We start from the raw sequence: 19,754 nt of genomic DNA on the forward strand, positions 1-19,754 counted from the left end.
ATTCGAATCGAATCGCCAAATTCTTGGCGATTCACACCCCTAATATATATATATATATATATATATATATATATATATATATATATATATATATATATATATATATATATATATAATATAAACAAAACAGCACTCCCAAAATAAAAAGGACAAAGTGCTGGGTGCAAGCTACTGAATAGGAACCAAGTCAAAAGGTTCCAAGGCATACAAAAAATACAAAGCCAGTGCAGCACTCTGTAGTAGTGAGAAAATTTGAGTTTATTCCATCAGAAAATGTGACAAAGCGCTTTATCACATTTTCTGATGGAATAAACTCACATCTTTTCACTACTACGGAGTGCTGCACTGGCTTTGTATTTTATATATTATATATGTATATATATATATGTATAATATCCACATATCCACAGCACTCCAAAGTATCAAAAGTAAAAAGTGACTTTTATTCCACGAACAGACAAGTGCGACATGTTGTGAGAACATCGAAACGTTGCACTTGCCTGTTCTTAAGATTAAGTCACTTTTTACTTTTGGTATTTTGGAGTGCTGCGGTCATCCTTTTGTTCCTGTATCCCATTAGACCCTGGACCGGGGTCCCAGAGACCTACTTGCACCACATTTACTTCATTTTTGGAGGTGCTGCCCTATACCTATTTATTTATTTTTTTTAGATATATCCATTTTAAGCATGTGTCAACATACATTTTTATTCTTATCAAGAGTATAAAACATATACGTTAAAGGGGTTGTGCGCTGCCCTGGCTTTCGGAGCTCTGCACGCCCCCTTCCCATAGACTTTGGTAGAGGGGGCGGGCGTGACATCACGCCCGGCGGCCGCGAACATGGAAGCCCGCAAACAGCGTTCGGAGTAATGAACTTCCGAACGCTGCGTGCAGAGCTCCGAAAGCCAGGGCAGCGCACAACCCCTTTAAAGAGGTATTACGGCCATAGACATCATATATAATAAAGGAGAAGACTGACTCACTGACTCATCAACGCCCAGCCTAAACCCTTGGACCTAGGAAGCTGAATTTTTGCACAGGTGTTTTTAAAGGGTAGCTCCCACCATCCTATTTGTAATTTTTTTTTTTGCTAGCGCGTTCACCTCCCCCCCGCTACGGCACTAGCCCGTTCCCTCCTCCCCTGCCCCGCATACCCCGTTCCCTCATTACACTTGCAGTTACTGCAGAGTCCGGCAGCGGGCGTGCAGGGACAGCGGCGGCGGCGGCGATGTGCGGGAGGAGTGGCCTCCCAGCCAGTGGCCAGGGAGCCAATGCGCTCGCTACCGCCTGTCTGATTGACAGGCAGGGAGCGAGTGCAGCCTAACTGAAAAAGGACTGATTGCCACTCCAAAATCAGTCCTTTTTCAGTAGCCGGTTTTTAAATGTAAATTAAACCTTTTTAATGAAAAAAAAAATAATAAAAGTATATTAGAGATATGTTGTAGTACGTAAGTACTACAACATATCAAAAAATAAAGTTGGTGACAGTGCCCATTTAAGACGTAGACAAGGAATAAGATTTTTTCGAAATTCAACCGTTAACCCCTTAAGGACACAGCCCATTTTCACCTCTAGGACGCAGCCCTTTTTTGCACATCTGACCACTGTCACTTTAAACATTAATAACTCTGGAATGCTTTTACTTATCAATCTGATTCCGAGATTGTTTTTTCGTGACATATTCTACTTTAACATAGTGGTAGATTTTTGTGGTAACTTGCATCCTTTCTTGGTGAAAAATCCCAAAATTTGATGAAAAAATTGAAAATTTTGCATTTTTCTAACTTTGAAGCTCTCTGTTTGTAAAGGAAAATGGATATTCCAAATATTATTTTTTTTGGATTCACATATACAATATGTCTACTTTATATTTTCATCATAAAATTGACATGTTTTTACTTTTGGAAGACACCAGAGGGCTTCAAAGTTCAGCAGCAATTTTACAATTTTTCACAAAATTTTCAAACTCGCTATTTTTCATGGACCAGTTCAGGTTTGAAGTGGATTTGAAGGGTCTTCATATTAGAAATACCCCATAAATGACCCCATTACAAAAACTGCACCCCCCAAAGTATTCAAAATGACATTCAGGAAGTGTTTTAACCCTTTAGGTGTTTCACAGTAAAAGCAGCAAAGTGAAGGAGAAAATTCAAAATCTTCATTTTTTACACTTGCATGTTCTTGTAGACCCAATTTTTGAATTTTTACAAGGGGTAAAAGGATAAAATTTATACTTGAATTTGTAGCCCAATTTCTCTCGAGTAAGCACATACCTCATATGTCTATGTAAATTGTTCGGCAGGCGCAGTAGAGGGCTCAGAAGCGAAGGAGCGACAAGGGGATTTTGGAAAGTACGTTTTTCTGAAATGGTTTTTTGGGGGCATGTTGCATTTAGGAAGCCCCTATGGTGCCAAAACAGCAAATAAAAAAAACATGGCATACCATTTTGGAAACTAGACCCCTTGAGGAACGTAAAAAGGAATTAAGTGAGCCTTAATACCCCACAGGTGTTTCATGACTTTTGCATATGTAAAAAAAAAAAAATATATTTTTCACTAAAATGTGTTTCCCCCCAAATTTCACATTTTTGCAAGGGTTAATAGCAGAAAATACCCCCCAAAATTTGTAACCCCATCTCTTCTGAGTATGGAGGTACCCCATAAGTTGACCTGAAGTGCATTACGGGCGAACTACAATGCTCAGAAGAGAAGGAGTCATATTTGGCTTTTTGAGAGCAAATTTTGCTCGGGGGGCATGTCGCATTTAGGAAGCCCCTATGGTGCCAGGACAGCAAAAAAAAACATGGCATACCATTTTGGAAACTAGACTCCTTGAGGAACATAACAAGGGTTAAAGTGAACCTTAATACCCCACAGGTGTTTCACGACTTTTGCATATGTAAAAAAATATTTTTTTTTTTACCAAAAATGCTTGGTTTAGCAAAAATTTAACATTTTAAAAAAAGGTAATAGCAGAAAATACCCCCCAACATTTGAAGCCCAATTTCTCCCGATTCAGAAGACACCCAATATGGGGATGAAAAGTGCTCTGCTGGCGCACTACAGGTCTCAGAAGAGAAGGAGTCACATTTGGCTTTTTGGAAGCAAATTTTGCTCTGGGGGCATGCCGCATTTAGGAAGCACCTATGGTGCCAGGACAGAAAAAAAAAAACACATGGCATACCATTTTGGAAACTAGACCCCTTGGGGAACGTAACAAGGGGTAAAGTGAACCTTAATACCCCACAGGTGTTTCACGACTTTTGCATATGTAAAAAAAAATAATATTTTTTTTACACTAAAATGCTTGTTTTCCCCCAAATTTTACATTTTTACAAGGGATAATAGCAGAAAATACCCCCAAAATTTGTAACCCCATCTCTTCTGAGTATGGAAATACCCAATAAGTGGACGTGAAGTGCACTGGGGGCGAACTACAATGCTCAGAAGAGAAGGAGCATCATTGAGCTTTTGGAGAGAGAATTTGGCCATGTGCATTTCCAAAGCCCCCCGTGGTGCCAGAACAGTGGACCCCCCACATGTGACCCCATTTTTAAAACTACACCCCTCACGGAAGGTAATAAGGGGTGCAGGGAGAATTTACACCCCACTGGCATTTGACGGATCTTTGGAACAGTGGGCTGTGTAAATTAAAAATGTTATTTTTCATTTTCACAGACCCCTGTTTCAAAGATCTGTCAGACACCTGTGGGGTGTAAATGCTCACTGTACCCCTTGTTACATTCCGTGAGGGGTGTAGTTTACAAAATGGGGTCACATGTGGGTATTTATTGTTTTGCACTTATGTCAGAACCGCTGTAAAATCAGCCACCCCTGTGCAAATCACCAATTTAGACCTCAAATTTACATGGTGCACTCTCCCTTCTGAGCCTTGTTGTGCGTCCCCAGAACACTTTGCGCCCACATATGGGGTATCTCCGTCCTCAGGAGAAAATGCGTTACAAATTTTGGAGGCTTTTTTTCTTTTACCGCTTGTGAAATTTTAAAGTATGGGGCAACACCAGTATGTTAGTGTACAAAAATGTTTTTTTTTTACACTAACATGCTGGTGTAGACACCAACTTTACCTTTTCATAAGGGGTAAAAGGAGAAAAAGCCCCCCAAAATTTGTTAGGCAATTTCTCCCGAGTACGGCGATACCCCATATGTGGCCCTAAACTGTTGCCTTGAAATACGACAGGGCTCCAAATGAGAGCGCCATGCGCATTTGAGGCCTAAATTAGGGATTGCATAGGGGTGGACATAGGGGTATTCTAAGCCAGTGATTCCCAAACAGGGTGCCTCCAGCTGTTGCTAAACTCCCAGCATGCTTGGACAGTCAATGGCTGTCCGGAAATGCTGGGAGTTTTTGTTTTGCAACAGCTGGAGGCTCCGTTTTGGAAACACTGCTGTAGGATACGTTTTTCATTTTTATTGGGGGGGAAGGGGTGGTGGTGGGGGGGGCAGTGTACGTGTGTATATGTAGTGTTTTACTCTTTATTTTGTGTTAGCGTAGTGTAGTGTTTTTAGGTTACATTCACACTGACAGCGGATTACACTGAGTCTCCCGCTAGGAGTTTGAGCTGCGGCTGCTGCAGCTCAAACCTGAAGCAGGGAATTCACTGTAATCCGCCGCCAGTGTGAATGTAACCTGTACATTCACATGGGAGGGGGGGGGGGGGGGGGGGCAAAACTACAACTCCCAGCATGCACTGACAGAACGTGCATGCTGGGAGTTGTAGTTTTGCAACAGCTGGAGGCACACTGGTTGGAAAATACTGAGTTAGGTAATAGAACCTATTACCTAACTCGGTATTTCCCAACCAGTGTGCCTCCAGCTGTTGCAGAACTACAACTCTCAGCATGTACTGATTGCCAAAGAGAATGCTGGGAGATGTAGTTATGCAACAGCTGGATGCACGCAAGTACAACTCCCAGCATGCCGAGACAGCCATTTGCTGTTCCTGAATGCTGGGAGTTGTAGTTTTGCAAGATTTAGAGGGGTTCAGGCTGGAGATCACTGACAGTGGTCTCTAAACTGTGGCCCTCCAGATGTTGCAAAACTACAAATCTCAGCATGCTAAGACAGCAAACTGCTGTCTGAGCATGCTGGGAGTTGTAGTTTTGTAATATCTGGAGGGCCACAGTTTAGAGACCACTGTCAGTGATCTCCAGCCTGAACCCCTCTAAATCTTGCAAAACTACAACTCCCAGCATTCAGGAACAGCAAATGGCTGTCTCGGCATGGTGGGAGTTGTAATTTTGCAACATCTGGAGGGCGACAGTTTAGAGACCACTCTCTAAACTGTCGCCCTGCAGATGTTGCTAGGCAACAGACTCTGCACACGCGGCGTCATACTTACCTCCACCGCCGCCGTGATCACAGCCGCCGCCGCCGGGTAAGTGATCGCCGCCGCTACTACACGGTTCCCCCCGCTGTGCCCGGACACCGATGGGCGGGCATAGCGCGGGGAACCGAACTTTAACCCCCCCGCCTCCAGTCTGCTATTGGTCGGCCGCTCCGCCGATCAATAGCAGGGATAGGAGGGGTGGCAACCCTGCCACCTCACTCCTATCTCTTCAAGGGGGATCGAGGGTGTCTTGGACACCCCCGATCCCCCTTATTTTATCGCGGTGCCGCGATTGATGGGCAGGGGGAGAGCGCTCCCCCTGCAAACACCATAGATGCCGTGATCAGACTGATCACAGCATCTATGGGGTTAATGCTGCCGGGACCGGCGCGATCGCGGCCCCGGCAGCTGCGGTGGGACTCCAGCTGTGATTGACAGCTGAGTCCCACCCGCGATCTCCTGCGCTGCCCGCGGCAGAGCAGGAGATCGCTTGGACGTATGCATACGTCCATTTGCGCGAACGTGTAATCCGCCTGGACGTATGCATACGTCCAATAGCGGGAAGGGGTTAAGAGGGTGAAAAAAGGGTTGAAAGTTTGTATGTAAGTCCGTCATTTTTGAAGCTAGAAGCATGAAACTTTTGTTTTTAGGCTAACAATTAGAGGTAAAGAAACACGTGTTTTAACATTTTCTAAAGTTCCACCCCTGAAGGGGTATAAAATGCAGGAATAAAAGGTTCCACAGGTTTTTTCGGTGCAGACTGTCACAAGTAATCACAGTTGCAGGCGTGTGAAAAGGAAGTCCATTTATTCAATAACCATTACAAACAAACGCGTTTCGAGGCCTAAGCAAGCCTCTTTCTCAATGTTAAAATTGGCATGTCTGAAGGGGTGAAACGGGGGTTCAAAGTTTGTATGTTTACCCGGCGCTATGGTACGGGAGGGTTATGAAGCGAGCTCAGGAGCTGAGCTCGCATCATACCCGCACAGTCACTGCTGCTATCAGGACCCGTGGCTAATGCCGGACATCGCCTGTCCGGCATTAACTCTTTAGACGCGGCGATTACATTTTAAAGAATTCGGGTTGTTTGGATGCCCGTAGACTTTACCCAGAGCGGCCTCATTACTATAGGATCGTAAAAAGTTGAGCTATATTACCCCAAATTTAATGAGAGCGAAGCCGTGGGCAAAAGCTAGTAGGGGATAAGATGCCTGATCGTAGGGGACCCCCCCGTGATCTCATGCCAAGCCCCCTTGCAATGGCATGCCACGCCCCTTCCATTCATGTTTCCTATAGACATGAATGGAGGGGGCGTGACGTGACAAACTGCTGATCCCTGTATACCTCCAGCATCCAGACAGTGAAAGCTGCAGCCAGACAGATGTAATCCATGAACATGCAAAGCTAATAGAGAAGCAGGGCACCCTCACCTGTAATGTGCACTTGCCCTATTAAGACACATGGACGGGGGGGGGATGTTGTCACCTAAAATTATTGCTTTAGTTAAGGGTGTGTTCAAACTTCCAGGTTTTCACCTATTGAGTTTAAAGTCAGGAAAGGATATTTTCCCTATATATGTGTCCTCCATTTATAATCTGCTCCTGGCGTTATATTCAGTACTTGTAATTAAAAACCTGAATGTGTGAACACGGCTCAAAACTCCAGCGCTAAATTAGCTTACACACAAAAGAATAGCTAGGGTCCATTACTGAACGTCAGTAACATTTTACATATGTGGTCACTTAATATGAATAAGGTTGCAATTCGGCTACAGGATTTTTTGGTGAAGTGTTACTCTTTGGCCTCAAGATGGCAGTGCACCCATGTCTCCTGCTCTTTCTTCCCAGCACGATAATCTCCTTTTGTAGAGACAGTCTCATTGCTGCGTTTAATAGGAGTCACAGTTGTGAATGCAAACCTTGAATCAAGCAGCTCGGATCAAGTGACTGGCCACAAAGTTATCCAGCACCTCTAATGATCGGTGGCAGTGCCAGGCCCCTGATGAGGGGTTGTGTTGCTGTAGACCACTGCACTGGCACACCCATCTGCACAGGGGATGAGCAGGCTTACAACTAATGGAATAGTAGTATAGAAAGCTAATTCAAATTTTTCTTAATGTTATATCATATCCCTAACATCTTTTCACTCCTTGTTACCTCCTTCATACTGTTGCATTTAGATGTGACAACCATTTCAGAATTTTTCCAGGAAAGACTTAAAAAATTAGTCCTTATAATCAGGAGGAAAGAAGACGACATGATCGAAACCTTCTTATATGTTTATCTGTGAATTTAATTTGAACCTGCAGATTTCAGTGTATACTAATTGACTGAACACAGCATTAAATCTGCAGCTTCAAATCCTGCACATACGTACATGTGAATACAGCCTACGCTGTGTATTTACTGCTGCATATTTTCTTACCCATTAAAGTCAATAGGTAGCAAAATCAGCTGCGTATTTTGCTACCCATTGACTTCAATGGGCAGGAAAATAAATCCGCAGCAGATTTTGCTACCGTTGACTTCAATGGGTCTGAAGGAAAATCTGCAAATCTGCCTCTATTTCGGATTTTCTGATGACCTATTGAAGTGAATGGTAGCAAAATCCACTGCGTATTGCCCGTGTGAACGTACCCTCAGGGTAGGGTCACATTGCGTATATGCAGCCGTTTTTTTGCAGCACATACGCTATGTGTGACCTTACCCTAAAGGGATAAAATAGATTTAGGAAGGAAGCCTTTTAGTAAGGAGCTGAACACTAGAACAAGGGGGGACTGGTCTATGGTTAGCAGGGGTAAAAATCTGAAGCAATGTGAGAAAACCATTTTATTGAAAAGTTAGTCACAAATGTCTTTTTACAAAAACCCCAATAGCAGTTAGTAGATACATGTGTTTTTTATGCTTTTATAGTAGTATCTCCCAATAACGGACATTCATGGGGAACAAAAAAGTGTCCACTATTGTGAGATGTCCCCTATTGGGGAAAAAAGTCAAAAAAAAATCTTTCTAAATGATTGAATACTGTCCTGTACTCAGAGTGTAATTACCTATAAAACATGATAAAAAGGAATATTACAGTAGAATCTCCAAATGCTATTTAATCACCCCTTATCCCTCCCGGTATCATTTCATCCCCCTTTATACACTGGGCCACCTTATTCCCCCGTGCCTTGTGCCAAATTACCCCCCCCCCTTATCCCTGTGCCATTTCATTCCCTCTTTGTAAATTCAGCACCCCCCCCCCCCCTCTTTATGAAGTGGCCAGCAGGAGCATAAAGGGGGGAATGAAATGGCATTGGGGGGGATTGACTCAGAGGGTGGTAAAAAGGGTGGATGAATTTGCACTGAGGAGAACAAAGGGGGAATGAAATAGCACGGGGTAATAAGGGGGGGGTGATTTGGCATGGGGGGGAATCGGAAGGAGTGGGGTGAATGATGTGGTGGTCTTCTGCTTCTGTACTTGGGCTTCTGCAGGGAGGTGCAGCGGGGGCCTGGGCCCCTTACTGGGGTATTGGCTGTAACACCTGACTGGGGCCCTGTGTACAAGGTAGGGCTGGCACATAAGCCTGGTTGTCCCCTACAGTGTTTTGTCCCCTTTTGGGTGTGTCCACATCCGCTATTGGGAATGTCCCCTATTGAGAGGGTGCAAATACATTAAGTCGTATGGGGCTCTGCCGGAGAATTAAAAACTGTCCGCTATTGGGAGGTGCAATGAAAGAACAAGAGGCGCTTCCTTGTGTGATATCCTCCAACAGCTAATAGCAAATTGAAAAGGTCAGCCAAGAACTGACTCACCTGGGGGTGGTTGTGCTAATACCGGCACAATACGTACAAGGGCATGAATACAAGGCTGCAGCTGCCTCCTCCGACAAACTGGACTGCGTGTTCTATAAAAATCCACAATCGTACCACCAAGGAGGATAATGGAGCGCTGCCCACAACTTCTTGATTAATGGTATTTATTTGAAAAAGATTATTAAAACGTACAATGCGTTTTGAAGCCGGACCGGCTTCTTACTCAACACTATTGGGAGGTGTCTACTAAGGGAGATTTTACTGTATCCAGTATTCTATTTTTGAAAAGTCAGCCCATTGTTGTATCAAACCTCTAACGTTAACCTCCTCCTGCTGTCCCCTTTAGGTGCCAAATCCGCCATCTCGAAGATCCAGCAGCGTTGTACAATGAATTAATGGAGCTGATCATCAAGCTTGCCAATCACGGTCTAATCCACGGGGACTTCAATGAGTTTAATATAATGCTGGATGACGAAGACCACGTCACCATGATTGATTTCCCCCAAATGGTGTCTACATCTCATGCAAATGCTGAATGGTCTGTATTAAAATAAAAAATAAAAATAAAATAGTTTTTCACCGGAGTACCCTTTAAAGGGGTACTCCGTCCCTAGACATCTTATCCCCTATTCAAAGGATAGGGGATAAGATGTCAGATCGCAGCGGGACCCCCGGGATCTCTGCTGCAGCACCCACCTGTACGGCTTCTGGCAACGCTGGAGGCTTCCGATCCCGACCACAATAGCGGAAGAGCGTGATGTCGCAACTCCGCCCTGTGTGACGTCACGCCCCGCCCCCTCAATGTAAGTCTATGGGAGGTCCGTCATGCCCCCTCCCATAGACTTGCATTGGTGGGGTGTGACGTCACACAGGGCGGATCTGCCATTGTGGTCGGGATCCGAAGCCTCCAGCGTTGCCGGAAGCCGTACAGGTGGGTGCTGCAGCCGAGATCCCGGGGGTCCCCAGCAGCGGGACCCCCACGATCTGACATCTTATCACCTATCCTTTGGATAGGGGATAAGATGTCTAGGGGCGGAGTACCCCTTTAACGGAATTGTAATGTATAGTTATTGGTTAGGAATTCTGCAACAGAGTGATACCCTACACCAGTGGTCTCAAACTGTGGCCCTCCAGATGTTGCAAAACTCCAACTCCCAGCATGCCCGGACAGCCAACGGCTGTCCAGGCATGCTGGGAGTTGGAGTTTTGCAACATCTGGAGGGCCACAGTTTGAGACCACTGCCTACATGCAATAACCTTGAATTGATTCTTATAGCATTTGAGCAAATCTTGGCAAATCTACCAATGTCTTTTATGCCGAATTATTCATATATATACATTAGCTACCTACTATTAGCATCACTTCTTTGTCTGTTCGTACCTCGATAGAGACAGGAACTGACCAAGTGCTGCCAAAAACATGTTCACGTGATTTATTGGTTTAGGTTGTAAAGGCAGTAAAGTATTTTAATGCTCGGAACTGTAGTGCAATCTATCTCAGATAATAAAACACTTGATATCATAGGAGATCAGAACACAACATATGAGAAAGGAACCCAATATGGTTGGTGATACCCGATATCAAATGTTTATTGTTACATACAGCATTATAGAAATTCAGGGCACTGAACGTGTTTTTATCATCTTCAGGTATTTTGACAGAGATGTGAAATGTATTCGAGATTTCTTCATCAAACGCTTCAATTATGAAAGTGAACTTTTCCCTACCTTCTGTGACATCCAGTAAGTGATGTTTTACTTATGACATTTCTGTTCTGCTTTGCTTTACTTTGCAATGTATTGTTACAGTACAATGCTGTGATGTGGCAGGAGTTGTGTTTTTGTGAGATATATAAATTTCCTATAGAGCTCGGAATTCTTTTAGGGCATAATGGGAGTTTTAAAGGAGTACTCCGGGATATAAAAATGTATCCACTATCATAAGTTTCAGATCAGGGTAGTCCGACCACCGAGCCATCCATGATCTCCCATACGGGGTCCCGGCTTTCTGGCCAAATAGCACTTCGGCCACTGCACGAAGCAGCGACAGACATGCCCCCTCAATGCAGTGCTCCGGCTCTCTTATAGAGTTGTATAGAGGCTGTGTGTCAGCCGCCGCTTTGTGCGATGGTCGAACACTCCCCCCTTCCTGAGGACTGATGGGGTGGGGGGTCCCAGTGGTCCGACCCCCCACGATCTGCCACTTATCCTCTATTCTTAAAATATGATATACTTTTTTTTTTTACCTACCTGAGTACTTTAACCTCTTAACGACCACGGACGTAAATGTACGTCCTGGTTTGGCGGGACTTCCCGCACCAGGACGTACATTTACATCCTGTGTATGACCGCGAGCATCGGAAGGGTGCTCGCGTCATACACGGCAGGTTCCGGCTGCTAGCAGCAGCCGGGGACCCGTCGGTAATGGCTGACATCCGCGATCGCGCGGATGTCCGCCATTAACCCCTCCCATGCCGTGATCAATACAGATCACTGCGGCATTGCGGCACTTTGATTGGATGATCGGATCGCCCGCAGCGCTACTGCGGGGATCCGATCAACCAGCATGGCGGCCGGAGCTAGGTAAGGGGACCTCCGGCCGCCATGCTGGTTGATCGGATCCCCGAGGTCTTCTGCTCTGGTCTGCAATCGAGTAGACCAGAGCAGAAGAGCACCGATAATACTGATCAGTGCTGTGTCCTATGCATAGCACTGCACAGTATTAGCAATCAAACGATTGCTATAGATAGTCCCCTATGGGGACATAAAAAGTGTAAAAAAAAAAAAAAAAAAAAATTAGAAAAATCCCCTCCCCCCAATAAAAATCAAAATTGTCCGTTTTTCCCATTTTACCCCCAAAAAGCGTACATTTAAAAAAATAAAAATAAACCTATTTGGTATTGCCGCGTGCGTAAATGTCCGAACTATCAAAATATAATGTTAATGATCCCGTACGGTGAATGGCGTAAACGTAAAAAATTAAAAGTCCACAAATCCTGCTTTTTTGTCACATTTTTTGTCACATTAAAAAAATGTTATAAAAAATGATCTAAAAGTTTTATATATGCAAAGGTGGTATCTTAAAAGAAAGAGTACAGATGACGGCGCAAAAAATGAGCCCTCAAACCGCCCTATATGCCGAAAAATGAAAAAGTTATAGGTGGTCAAAATAGGGCGATTTTAGATTACTGATTTTGTACAAAAAGTTTTAGATTTTTTTTTTTAAGCGGTACAAAAATATAAAAGTATCTAGCAATGGGTATCATTTTAATCGTACTGACCCACAGAATAAAGAACACCTATCATTTTTACCGTAAAGTGTACAGTGTGAAAACAAAACCCTCCAAAATGTGCAAAATGTAGGTTTTCATTAAAATTTCCCCCCTAAGAAATTTTTTTGTTTGTTTCGCCATACATTTTATGGTTTCATTACAAAGTACAATTGGTCACGCAAAAAACGAGCCCTTATATGGGTCTGTACATGGAAATATAAAGGAGTTATGGATTTTAGAAGGCGAGGAGGAAAAAACGAAAACGCAAAAATAAAATTGGCCTAGTCCTTGAGGTGAAAATGGGCTTGGTCATTAAGGGGTTAAAAGGGTACTCCAGTGGACAACTTTTTTATTTTTTATTTTTTTAAATCAACTGGTGCCAGAAAATCTTAATCCTTCCAGTATTTTATTAGCTGCTGAATACTACAGAGGAAATTCCTTTCTTTTTGGAACACACTGCTCTCTGCTGACATCATGACCACAGTGCTCTCTGCTGACATCATGACCACAGTGCTCTCTGCTGACACCTTTGTCCATTTTAGGAACTGTCCAGAGCAGCATATGTTTTCTACGGGGATTTTCTCCTACTCTGGACAGTTTTTAAAATGAACAGAGGTGTCAGCAGAGAGCACTGTGTTCCAAAAAGAAACACATTTCCTCTGTAGTATTCAGCAGCTAATAAGTACTGGAAGGATTAAGATTTTTTTAATAGAAGTAATTTACAAATCTGTTTAACTTTCTGGCTCCAGTTGATAAAAAAAAAAAAATAATTCTACCGGAGTACCCCTTTAACTCTGCACCAAGGATAGAGCCAGTGGTTGGAGACCTACTTGGATCGAATGTTCTTTAGAAGACGCTAAGCTGTTGTAGGCATCAAGTATGCTTGTGAATAGCAAATTGGCATGTATGGTGTAAACTAGGGCTGCACAATATATCGCAAAAGCAATCGAATCACGATTTTTTGCTTTTTTGCGATCTATCTATTTTTTGCGATTTACCGATATTTTTTTTTGTTTGCTTTTTTGTGCCCCCATCCTAAGACAAGCCTTTTTAAGGTTGAGGAATAAAAGGGCTATTTCCATTAAAAACATGTATAGAAAATGTACAGACAATACTATAAATGTTCTATAGGGGGGTTCTGGGCACTATGACCTTTATCTGCCATAAGGGGTCCCTATGACTCTTTCCCCTCTATAGCAGTCGATGGAGTGATGCTGGTGCTTGCTCGGCTCTTTCTGTAACTCCCATAGACTTTATTGCAGCTATATCATGATGGACTCTTATGCTGACAGCCAGAACTGGAAAACAGGTCATGTTCTCCTGATAGCTGCAGACCCTAGAGAATGCTTTCAATGTTTATTATAGGAATATCCCAATAATATCGTCCAGGGATAGTTAATAAAAAAAACACTAATAATAATTGTCCTGCCATTTGCATAGAGCTTGTGTTCTCTCCCAGTTCCCATTGTTCATGTGGTTTTCCTACTTAGGATAATTGCCATCCTTTAACATTGGCTTAAGAGTTACTGTATTACGTGATCCTAAGATCCTGGCTGCTTTCACTGTCCGCTATTAAATCTCTTACAGAAGAGTTAAGAAATCGATATTATGTGTGCATTGCCCTCTAAAACAGTTACTTAAGTGGTGCTTTGTCTCAGCCTACCATGCAGGGAATTCAGCTTGGCCATATTAACCCCTTAAGGACTCAGCATTTTTCCGTTTTTGCATTTTCATTTAATCCTCATCACCTTCTAAAAATCATACCTCTTTCAATTTTGCACCTAAAAGTCCACATTATAGCTTATTTTTTGCGCCACCAATTCTACTTTGCAGTGACATTAGTCATTTTACCAAAAAATCCACGGCGAAACGGAAACATTTTTTATTGTGCGACAAAATTGAAGAAAAAAATGCCATTTTGTAAATTTTGGGGGCTTCCGTTTCTACGCAGTGCATTTTGTGGTAAAAATAACACCTTATCTATCTTCTGTAGGTCCATACGGTTAAAATGATACCCTACTTATGTAGGTTTGATTTTGTCGTCCTTCTGAAAAAAATCATAACTACATTGCATGTTTAAAATTGTCATCTTCTGACCCCTATAACTTTTTTATTTTTCCGCGTACAGGCCGGTATGAGGGCTGATTTTTTGCACCGTCTTCTGAAGTTTTTTTGCATTGATCGGACTTTTTGATCACTTTTTATAAATTTTTTTTATGATCTAAAAAGTGACCAAAAATATGCTATGTTGGACATTGGACTTTTTTTTGCGCGTACGCCATTGACCATGCGGTTTAATTAATTATATATTTTTATAGTTCGGACATTTACGCACGCAGCGATACCACATATGTTTATTTTTATTTACAGTTTTTTTTTTCTTTTATGGGAAAAGGGGGGTGATTCAAACTTTTATTAGGGAATGGGTTAAATTACCTTAAATGAACTTTATTTTTTTTTTCACTTTTTTTTTTTTTTATTCAGTTCTATAGCTCCCATAGGGACCTATAACACTGCACACACTGATCTTTTACCCTGATCTCTGCAAAGCCAGAGCTTTGCATGGATCAGCGAGATAGGTGCTCAATTGCTCAAGCCTGTAGCTCAGGCTTGGAGCAATCAAACCCAGATCGGACGCCACGGAGCAAAGTAAGGGGGCCTCCGCTCGCCTCCTAGCTGATCGGGACATCACAATTTTATCGCGATGTCCCGATCAGCCCGACTGAGCTGCTGGGAAGACTTTACTTTCACTTTCAGAGGCGGTGGTCAACTTTGAAGTTGAAGGGTTAATAGCGCGCGGCACAACGATCGGTGCCAGGCGCTGTTAGCCCAGGGTCCCGGATATGAATAGCAGCCGGGACCGACCCGGTGTGATGCGGGGTCACGGCGTGACCCCGTTTTAAACACCGGGCTCAGGGTGTACAGGTACGGCCTGAGTCCTTAAGAGTTTAAAAGGACATTTGAAACCTAATGTAAATGTGTTTGTAGTCTCTCTACTACTTTTCCACTGGGATGAATCATTGTATTTATACTTCTCAAAAAAATAAAGGGAACACTTAAGCAACACAATGTAACTCCAAGTCAATCACACTTCTGTGAAATCACACTGTCCACTCAGGAAGCAACACTGATTGACAATCAATTTCACATGCTGTTGTGCAAATGGAACAGACAACATGTGGAAATTATAGGCAATTAGCAAGACACTCCCAATAAAGGAGTGGTTCTGCAGATGGTGACCATGAACCACTTCTCAGTTCCTATGCTTCCTGGCTGATGTTTTGGTCACTTGAATGCTGGCGGGGCTTTTACTCTAGTAGTAGCATGAGACTGAGTCTACAACCCACCCTCAGGTAGTGCAGCTCATCCAGGATGGCACATCAATGCGAGCTGTGGCAAGAAGGTTTGCTGTGTCTGTCAGCGTAGTGTCCAGAGCATGGAGGCGCTATTAGGAGACAGGCCAGTACATCAGGAGATGTGGAGGAGGCCGTAGGAGTGCAACAACCCAGCAGTAGGACCGCAACCTCCGCCTTTGTGCAAGGAGGAGCACTGCCGGAGCCCTGCAAAATGACCTCCAGCAGGCCACAAATGTGCATGTGTCCACTCAAACGGTCATAAATAGACTCCATAAGGGTGGTATGAGGGCCCGACGTCCACAGGTGGGGGTTTTGCTTGCAGCCCAACACCGTGCAGGACGTTTGGCAAATTCGCCACTGGTGCCCTGTGCTCTTCACAGATGAAAGCAGGTTCACACTGAGCACATGTGACAGACGAGACAGAGTCTGGAGACGCTGTGGTGAACCATCTGCTGCCTGCAACACCGCACAGCCCTCCATGTGCTTGCCAGAGGTAGCCTGACTGCCATTAGGTAGTGAGATCCTTAGACCCCTTGTGAGACCATATGCTGGTGCAGTTGGCCCTGGGTTCCTCCTAATGCAAGACAATGCTAGACATCATGTGGCTGGAGTGTGTCAGCAGTTCCTGCAAGAGGAAGGCATTGATGCTATGGACTGGCCCGCCCATTCCCCAGACATAAATCCGATTGAGCACATCTGGGACATCATGTCTCGCTCCACCCACCAACGCTACGTAGCACCACAGACTGTCCAGGAGTTGGCAGATGCTTTAGTCCAGATCTGGGAGGACATCCCTCAGGAGACCATCCGCCACCTCATCAGGAGCATGCGCAGGCATTGTAGGGAGGTCACGGGCACATGGAGGACACACACACTACTGAGCCTCATTTTGACTTGTTTTAAGGACATTACATCAAAGTTGGATCAGCCTATAGTGTGGTTTTCCACTTTGATTTTGAGTGTGACTCCATATCCAGACCTCCATGGGTTGATAAATTTGATTTCCATTGATAAGTTTTGTGTGATTTTGTTGTCAGCACATTCAACTACGTAAAGACGAAAGTATTTCATACGACTAATTCATTCAGATCTAGGATGTGTTATCTTAGTTATTCCCTTTATTTTATTTAGCAGTGTATATTTATTTTCCTTTTAGCAAACTCTTGTCCCCATAGTTTATGGGAACTTGAGAAGCAAGTGAGGTTTCTGTGCCAAGGAAGTTTTAGTTTTCACATGAATTGTGTACTCTTTAGTTCCCATTACATACAGCATCAAGTAATTACAGAATACAGTACAAGACACAATTCCATACAGTTGTGCTCATGTATCTGCTACATTCTCAGTTTTCCTTTTTAGGGTGTAATCCCATGTGCAGTATCCTGCCCATATTTGCTGCACAGGCTTTGAAGCTGCTGATTATAGTGTAAATGAAATGACTGAACACTGCTTTAAATCCTACAATGTAGAGTGGGAAGATAGTGTAGATAGAGAGGGGGGGGACTTATTAATATACCTGGGGGTGGGCTTAGAATAGTTAATAGGGATAGGCTTCATAGGAAGAAAACACATACATACACCTTAGAATTGCATGTTGACTAATGCCAGAAGTCTGTCCAATAAAGCAGAGGAACTGGAGTGGTTGATGTCTGAGTAAAATTATGACATAGTGGGTATAACAGACTTGTTTGGACGATACCTGTGACTGGACGGTCAACATACAGGGTTATATTCTATTCAGGAAGGATCGGACAAAACGGAAAGGGGAGGAGTTTGTCTTTATGTGAAATCGAGTCTGAAGCACTGCGGGAGGATATATGGGAGGGAAATGATAATGTGAGTCTTTATGGGTAGAAATATATGGAGATAAAAATAAAAAAAATTCTGATTGGGGTTTTCTATAAGCCACCAAACATAATGGAAGAGGCTGAAGATCAATTACTGAGGCAAATAAACAAGCCAACATATCAGAATGATGTGATAATAATGGGGGACTTCAACTATCTTGATATAAACTGGGAGACTGAGATGTGAATCTTGTAAAGGAAACAAAAACAACGAACTTTAGGAAGGCAAAGTTTGACTAACTCAGTGAAGCCCTTAACAATATAAATTGGGATAATGTCCTCAAAAACAAGAAATGGGAGACTTTTAAAAATATCTTAAATTCTTAGTGTAGATGTATATACCTTATGGGAATAAAAGGGTCAGAAATAAAAGAAAACCAACATGGATGAATAAAAATGTTAAGGGGGCAATAAATGACAAATAAAGCATTTAAACTACTAAAACAGGATGGCAGTGAAGAACCATTAAAAAGCTATAGAGAAAAATGTAAAATATGTAAAAAAAAAAAACAAAAAAACAGATAAAAGCCACAAAAATAGAGACAGAGACTCATTGCCAAAGAGTAAAACTAACCCCAAAATGTTCTTTAACTATATAAATAGCAAAATGGTTAAAAAAGAAAGTGTGGGCTCTTTAAAAAAAAACTATAAAGAAGAAATTATAAACTGTAATCAGGAAAAAGCTAAAATAACACATTCTTCTCCACTGTATTCACCGAGGAAAATGAAATGCCAGGTGAAATACAGCGAGATAAGGTAAACTCCCCAGTACAGGTCACCTGTCTAACCCAGGAAGAAGTACAGTGCCGCCTACAAAAAAAATCCGATTAGACAAATCACCAGGTCCAGATGGCATTCACCCCCGTGTTCTAAAGGAATTAAGTAATATAATGGACAGACCCCCATTTTTAATATTACACTCTATAGTAACAGGGACAGGACTGGTGCATGGCAAATGTGGTGCCAATATTTAAAAAGGGGTCAAAAGGTGACCCCGGTAATTATAGACCTGTTAGTTTAACCTCCGTTGTATGTAAATTGTTTGAGGGTTTTCTAAGGGATGCTATTTTGCACTCGTGATAAAATTAAATGTATGACCCCATATCAGAATGGCTTTATGAGGGATCGGTCCTGTCAAACTAACCTGATCAGCTTTTATGAGGAGGTGAGCTCCAGACTGGACCAGGGGCAATCGCTGCATGTCGTATATCTGGATTTTTCCAAAGCATTTCACACAGTGCCACATAAAAGGTTGGTGCATAAAATGAGAGGGATGGGCTGCGGGAAAATGTGTGCAAGTGGGTAAGTAACTGGCTCAATGATAGGAAACAGAGGGTGGTTATTAATGGTATTTATTCTGATTGGGTGTCTGTTACTAGTGGGGTACCACAGGGGTCAGTCTTGGTTCCTCTCCTATTTAATATATTTATTAATGACCTTGTAGAGGGGTTGAATAGTAAAGTAGCAATCTTTGCAGATGATACTAAACTCTGTAAAGCGGTAAACACCATAGAGGACAGTGAACTGTTACAAATTGATCTGGATAGTTTGGAGGTTTGGGCTGGGAAGTGACAGATGAGGTTCAACACTGATAAATGTAAGGTAATGCCAATGGGGGAGAAAAATCCGGGCTGGGATTATGTATTAAATGGGAGAACACTTGTAACGACTGATGTAGAACAGGACTTAGGAGTCTTAGTTAACAGTAAATTTAGCTGTAGTGACCAGTGTCAGGCAGCTGCTGCTAAGGCAAATAAAATCATGGGGTGCATCAATAGGGGCATAGATGCCCACGACAAGGAAATAATTCTACCACTGTACAAATCACTAGTCAGACCACACATGGAATACAGTGTACAAGAAAGATGTAGGGGAGCTGGAGAGGGTTCAAAGACGGGCAACCAGAGTAATACGGGGAATGGGAGGACTACAGTACCCAGAAAGATTATCAGAATTAGAGTTATTTTGTTTAGAAAAAAGAAGGCTTGAGGAGGAGACCTAATAACTATATCAGGGGAGCGTACAGAGATCTCTGCCATGATCTATTTCTATCCAGGACTGTATCTATAACAAGGGGGCATCCTCTACGTCTAAAGGAAAGAAGGTTTCTACACCAGCACAGACAGACTCTTT

General features: G+C 43.0%; 1 protein-coding gene across 1 annotated transcript in view; it reads left to right on the top strand.

Annotated features, from left to right (window-relative positions):
• Positions 1-19,754, top strand: part of RIOK2 (RIO kinase 2) — a 54,848-nt gene that overhangs the window by 22,172 nt on the left and 12,922 nt on the right. Inside the window, exons 6-7 of the mRNA XM_056537557.1 lie at positions 9,496-9,687; positions 10,800-10,892. Of these exons, the coding sequence (XP_056393532.1) occupies positions 9,496-9,687; positions 10,800-10,892 (285 nt within the window). The remainder of the gene's footprint in view (positions 1-9,495; positions 9,688-10,799; positions 10,893-19,754) is intronic.

This window comes from Hyla sarda, chromosome 1, assembly GCF_029499605.1.
Source record: "Hyla sarda isolate aHylSar1 chromosome 1, aHylSar1.hap1, whole genome shotgun sequence".
Classification (NCBI taxonomy): Eukaryota; Metazoa; Chordata; class Amphibia; order Anura; family Hylidae; genus Hyla; species Hyla sarda.